At 33.5% G+C, this 6,722-nt stretch overlaps 1 protein-coding gene across 1 annotated transcript; it reads left to right on the top strand.

The window, feature by feature from the left end:
- Positions 1 to 258: 258 nt before the first annotated feature.
- On the top strand, positions 259 to 1,994 carry LOC113313450 (transcription factor RAX2-like). Its single transcript, XM_026562217.1, has 3 exons — positions 259 to 469; positions 610 to 739; positions 1,059 to 1,994. Exons 1-3 carry the CDS (start codon positions 334 to 336, stop codon positions 1,795 to 1,797), a joined length of 1,005 nt encoding a protein of 334 aa, XP_026418002.1. The 5' UTR covers positions 259 to 333; the 3' UTR covers positions 1,798 to 1,994.
- The last annotated feature ends 4,728 nt before the right edge of the window (positions 1,995 to 6,722 follow it).

Here is a 6,722-nt window from a genome sequence, read left to right as displayed (position 1 = left end):
GCGTTTGGCAGTTAAGGGGTATTTTAGGTGATTGATATTTTTTGGTTTTTATTTTCCTGGGTCAAATATCCTTTTTGGCTAAATGAACATTATTTTTCTGTTTAATGTCCATATAAACAGTAACTAAACCTAGCAGTCCGTTTCACCCAGAAAATGTTTGTTTTGGTCCTTTTGACCAATTTTGTGTTTAGCAAAAGAGTAGTGAGGAGAAAAATACAGGAAGATTACTAGTTTGTCTTTTCAAAAGAGTCTAGACTAGTTACGGAGAGAGTTATCAGTTATATACACTGAAGCCAAAGTAGGATCACCATAAAGATTGAGAAAGAGAGAGAGATGGGTAGAGCACCAAGTTGTGACAAAGCAAATGTGAAGAAAGGGCCATGGCCACCTGAAGAAGATTTGATACTCAAGCAGTTTATAGAAAAACATGGAACTGGTGGTAATTGGATTTCTCTTCCACACAGAGCAGGTAACATTTAAATTTCTTCATGAAAAACACTAACCAGTACTTTTATACATGCAGTGATTATTAATTTCTACGATCTTCTGTTTTGGCTTTGAATTCTCTTTTCTTACTTTCAAATTTGGCTGCTTGTTTGTTAATTATAGGTTTGAAAAGATGTGGAAAGAGTTGCAGATTAAGATGGCTTAATTATCTAAGACCCAACATTAAACATGGGGAATTCTCTGATGATGAAGATAGGATCATTTGCACCCTCTATTCTAGCATTGGAAGCAGGTGTGTATACAACTACTTCATTTTCATCAATCTTTAAATTTAACTAGTTTCTCATTTCTGATCCATTCTATGAAGTTAAGATAATTTCTTCTTCTTTTTTTCTTTTCTAAAAGGAGTGAAATAAACAAAGGATAACTGTTCTTGTTTATGCTTCAAAAAAAGAAAAAAAAAAAACTGTTCTTGTTTTTGTCATAAATCTGCAAAGAATAGCTCATCTCATAATGCATGAATGCCAAGTTTGATTAGATCTCTCTTCTCTTTTCAGCTTTTTTTTTAGAGAAGAATATTAATCAGATATTTTTCTTGTTAATTGGTATAGGTGGTCAATAATAGCTGCACAGTTGCCAGGCAGAACTGACAACGATATCAAAAACTACTGGAACACTAAGCTCAAGAAAAAGCTACTCATTTCTTCATCTACCAATAATTCTGGTACTAGTGCGACAATGTTAGTGCCCTCTACTTTTCCAGATCATCATCATCATCACACAAATATCAACCTATTTTCCCATCATCATTCACCATATCAGGTATCGTCGCCATCTTCAACATATTATGATCAAAAGCCCATTTTAATGAATTCATCAAATCATTTGAATAACAACAACAACACTGCAACTTATTCACCACCTAATTTAATGAGCTTACTGAGCGACAATCAATCTCAGCACAGTTGTAGTTCTTCTGATAATGGAAGCACTTCAAACCAAGTCGGCTATGGTACTTCTGCTACTACTCCTGCTTTTGTTGGAAGTACTCATGAACAAAATCTGGCTTATGATGAAGGTTTCTATAATTTCAATATAACCAGTGGAGTCGAAGAAGATCATGATGAAGTTCACAAATCCTCATCACTTCCTACACCTAGTGGTGGGGGTGTTAATCATAGTTATGATCCATGGAATGAAAGGCAAAATGGGTTGTGGTCTGATCATCAAAATCATCAACAGCTTGAGGAGATTAAACAACTTGTTAGTAGTAACCCTAATCATAATCATAATAGTGGGTGGAACTTCTTCATGGCCGATGCACAAGGAAAATTCATGATGTACTATTAATTACAATATACTATCATTTTAATATTTGCGACTGACTGACCGTAAGTAAGTAAACTCAAAAGGATTTGGTTGTACGAGTATGGCGGCCTGGTGAGGTTAGTAAGATTCAGATAGGACGTTTAGATTTTTCTTCTTTTCTAGGGATTATATTGAACAACTCGTGTATTATTAAGAATAACGTTTTCACTATTCCATCACTACACCTGCACTTCCATCCACGGTTCCAAATGTAGAGGTGGCGTGGAAGATGGAACTCTTCCACCATAGGACTTGCTCTAACTAACTTAATTTCTTTTCAAATTTCCAACAATCTTAAAATCTAACCTTCTCATTAAGATCATCAGATGTATTCAAATCCAAGGGATTCCCCGGCACAATCATCGGTCAAGACAGTAATTGACAACAACCTGAATTTGCGAGGGCGGAACGAACTGCCCAATATTAAGGCTCGTGATGATTGTACCACACACCTTTCTTCTGGTTGTTTAAGTTTTTGATTAACATCTTGCGATAGAGTGGAAATGATAGAAAGCATAAGTCAAAAAATACAAAGTGAAGAAGACAAAATGATATAAATTGATAAAAGGTGGAGAAGAAAAAGTTTTTCTCCAAGGATGTCTTTTCTAGTACTAGTAGTGGGAGTTCAAAACGTCAAAAGATGTGGTTCCTACGGACACACAAGGGGGACAAAAAATTAATGGGCAAATTTCTTGGACATTTCTTGGTCTGGGACCTCTCTGGGTCATAATTTGATATATTCAAACAAACACACAGAAAGATGAATAGATTATGTGAGAGCTTAGCTTGCAGGTTTGCGAGGACCGAATCAAAAACATCACCAATACAACACCTCTTTTTTATTCTTATTTTCGAATGTGGAACTTTTAAATTAGAAACCTATTATAGGGACTGTCCAATCCATTAAAAGGACTTCATCATGATTTTAATGTCTAGTTAGTTAGTTAGGAGATGTCCTAAAGTATATTAAATGTCTAAGTTACCTTTTCATCAATTGAACCTACAAAAAAAAAATCTTTAATTCTAATCATCAACAACAACCCAAAATCAATCATCATCAACAACGATTCAATAATAACCCAAAATCAATCATCATCAATAACCCTTCCACCAATCAAATCGAAAAAAAAAACCTAATTCTCTAATTCAAATCAACGACCCAAAATCAATCTATTACAAATGAGATCGAAGTTTGCTATTTTTTCTCAATCAAGTTCGAAAAAAATCAATTCTAAAACCAGTTAAGGTTGGCTTTTTGGTTTTCAGAAGACAACCGTAACTCGTTATATCTGGATTTAGTGAGTTACGGTTGGTTTCGAAAAACCAAAATATGAGTTGCGGTTGTTTTTTTTTTGTTTTCAGAAGCCAACCGTAACTCGTTACAGTTGGTTTTAGTGAGTTACAGTTGGTTTTGAAAAACCAATTTGAAAAACCAAAATTATAAATTACGATTGTATTTAATAAGTTACGGTTGGTTTCGAAAAACCAAAAACATACAGTTGGATGTAATGAGTTAAGGTTGGTTTCAGTGAGTTAGGGTTGGCTTTAGTGAGTTACGATTGCCTTTGAAAAGTAAAAATAATAACCATATTTTTTTTTACGATTTGACTCATCAGACTAAATTTTCTACCTAACTATATAAGGGCTGACTATCATTTATTTTCTTGATAAGGGATTTTTGAAATTACCATCTAATGACCGATTTTGTCTTATTATAACATCCCTTAATGGATTTCACAACCCCTGTAAAATAATTCTTTTAAATTATGATGATGCATGGGAGTGATAAATTGATCAAAAAGGATAATTCTTTTTTTTCTTTTTTTTCGACACAATCAGCTTGGTTAAGGGTACCCAAAATACAAATATAAAAACAAAAAGAAACAACTAAACAACAAAATGAAAACAGAAAAACAACACAGTAAAAATAATCTCACAACGGGTCTACTTCCTTTGTAGGAAAATCACTTGGTTCTTGTCAGCGTCTAGGATTTCCCTTTTTTTATTTTATTTTTTTTAGGAAAAAAGGATATATATTAAAGATGTTAGTGCATAGCTCGGTTAAATTCACCAAGCGTTGGTATGTCAAGTTTGGTTGTCATAAGTGTGTCAAAACTCATCTACAGTCGATTGATTATATACTAGAGTCAACTTCGTTTAGGTTAGACTAGAAAGTCTAGGAATGTTGAGACATACAAGTATTACTACGAAGACCTGAAGAATGTGAAGAAGTAGCGAACTACAACGACGACATCATCCTTCCACTTGAAATTAGTAATATTGACTTGGACTGTTTCATTCCTAACGTATCTTTTAAGGCGTGCTATATTGAAAACATAACTGCGAAGCTGTATATATTGTACATATTGTATAATACCCTAGTGATGTGACATGATCATATTTTTATGATTATAGTATTAGGGAATTAGACTACGAAGTATAACGCTTATCTTTTGAACTTCATATATATGACTCAACATAATCTTGTATATATTGTTATGATTATGTGAATGGGTTATGGTGAATATTTCATCCTAGGAAACAATGTTTTACATTCGTTTAAAGGAAGTACATTCATGAACTTGTTTCGTGAATCGAAAGGGAAATCATTAGGCTTATTGGTCCGGCTATTTATTGCAAATCTTTGGATGACCATTATGCGTGAAATGGTAGAATCGATCTTAACCTTGGTTATGTATCTTGCTATAACTAATCGCAATGCCTGAATTGTGATTTGGTATGACTGGTTTTTATTAATTGGTGTAACTGATCCTGAGTAATCACCATGGGATGGTATGATCGATATTTGTAATTAGTGTGACCGATCCTAGTAATTGGTGTGACCGATCCTAGTAATTTGTGTAACCAGTCCTAGTAATTGGTGTGACCGATCACAGAGTATTGTGTAATCGATCCTGGTAACTGATGTAACCGGTCCTGGTAACTTGTGCGACCGATCGCAAGTATTTCCATATTAAGGTATAACTGATCCTAGTGAATGGTAGAACCTATTGAACTCATGTATGTGATTTGGTATTTGATCAATCACATAGTTATCTTGGAATACAGGTCAACCAATTCTAAACTTGTTTAGAAGTGTGGTATAACCGATTCCAAGAATGTAAATTCATGTAAATATGAATAAGAATTTACAGTGAAAACATGTCAACATACTTTGAACATGTACAGTAACTCTTATCATTTATTGTTCAAAGATATTCCTTAGTATTCAAGGAGATCCTGTGCCGAAATAAATTGAGAATCTTTTAATTAAGGTTTTTGGTATTATATGCTTTAATTACCAGCAATTAAATGCATATCTCTAGAGAATAAAAATTAGTAATATGCATTTACTAATTGGAGAGTTTCTATTGAGAGATTTCGGAAATATTGGACAAGAATTTATTGGAATTAGGAAAACCGAATGTTACCATTCATTGCATATCTTGAGAATATTTTCGGTTTTGGAAATTCCTTGATGTCTAAATATCATTGGTCTATAAATACCTAAGTTTGCATTTCTAGCAAACTATCCTAATATCCAGGCAAACTTCATTTCTTGTTGTTTCTGGTGGAGTATTAGGAGACGAAAGTATCCTAGTTAGGTGAAATATCTTACGACCGCTCGTTTAAAGACTTCTGTGGGATCAAGAAGCTCTACGAGTACCGTTGGTGGGAAACTAGATAATTGCAGTGTTATTAGTTTTCGATTGATTTGATTGACTAACAGTTGTTGAAACTTTGATTGCACCTATTTTGTTTATTCTTTAGAATCTTCTCTTCTGATATAAGATTCACTCAACTAGATCGAAGTATCACGGGATCTTTAGAATTGTTGTTAGATCTAAAGACATCTTGTGATAATCCATTGTTAACAGACTCTGAATTGATGCATATTTTTAGAACTTTTTTTTTTACTACTTTCTTTTAAGATTCTAAATTGATGCATATTTTTAGGCAAGTTATTGAGTATGACATTGATGATTTCATATTGGCATTGTTCATTGTGGGTGCAATTGTAACTTTATTATGACATGTATATCTAGACCTGTAGTATAGATGGGGAGTTCATGTTTAGAAAAAAGGCTTTTACCTTAAAGCCCGACAATGATCTTACGGGAATCAATTTTGTTTCTGGAAAGTAGAATACTTAAATGAGTTTGTTTATTAGTGTTTCAGTTAGCTCAATCCATTTATTTGATGTTAGAACACATCATCTCCAACGTTTTGGTAATGGTTATTACTGATGCTTCAGTTCTTTCTGCCTTGCTGGTCAATTGTTATACGAACAAATGTTTAATATGATTTTGAGATGCTTGAAGCGAAGTTAATATTTGGTTTTCAGCTGATACTTTATATGTATACATACGTGTGCATCTACATGATAGAGTTTTATTATCTTAGTTATCTGATACAGTTTCATTTTTATCGTATCGAAACCAAAACGAGGCAGACTGTTCCATGATAAATCTCTTGCGAACAAAACAAAATCTTGATTGTAGAATATAAATTAATTGTTTAAGTTTGTGTCATGTGCAGGAAAAAAAGTTTGCATGTAATGCTGAGAAAGTTTAACCCAAAGAAAGAAGTCAAGGTGATTATTGTTCAGAGTTCTCGCTCACATGGCAGGTTGGTAAGTAGTGAAATATTTTATAAGGTCGTATTGAGCACATTTGTGTCCCAATCCATGCATGATTTTTGATTACATACATTTTGAAAAGATGAGGGTACCTAAATATACCTCAATCTAAAACTTTTCCACCTATAAGTCCTTTCTCCAAAAGTGATTGTCTATGGACTGAGTCGAGACAATACAACTAATCGGTTCACACTTCATGTGATCGTCTATGGATGCGAGATCGAGACAATACAATAACAAGATAACTTGTGTGATTGACTATGGATAC

Source organism: Papaver somniferum, chromosome 9 (genome assembly GCF_003573695.1).
Source record: "Papaver somniferum cultivar HN1 chromosome 9, ASM357369v1, whole genome shotgun sequence".
NCBI classification, from domain to species: Eukaryota; Viridiplantae; Streptophyta; class Magnoliopsida; order Ranunculales; family Papaveraceae; genus Papaver; species Papaver somniferum.
This window is presented reverse-complemented; position numbering and strand designations above follow the sequence as displayed.

What these genes read in the sequence shown, in the direction of transcription:
- LOC113313450 (XM_026562217.1), top strand. Translation starts at nt 334, where the DNA reads ATGGGTAGAGCACCAAGTTGTGACAAAGCAAATGTGAAGAAAGGGCCA. An exon ending in TTCTCTTCCACACAGAGCAG is followed by an intron (nt 470 to 609) that starts GTAACATTTAAA and finishes TGTTAATTATAG; the next exon opens with GTTTGAAAAGATGTGGAAAG. An exon ending in TATTCTAGCATTGGAAGCAG is followed by an intron (nt 740 to 1,058) that starts GTGTGTATACAA and finishes TAATTGGTATAG; the next exon opens with GTGGTCAATAATAGCTGCAC.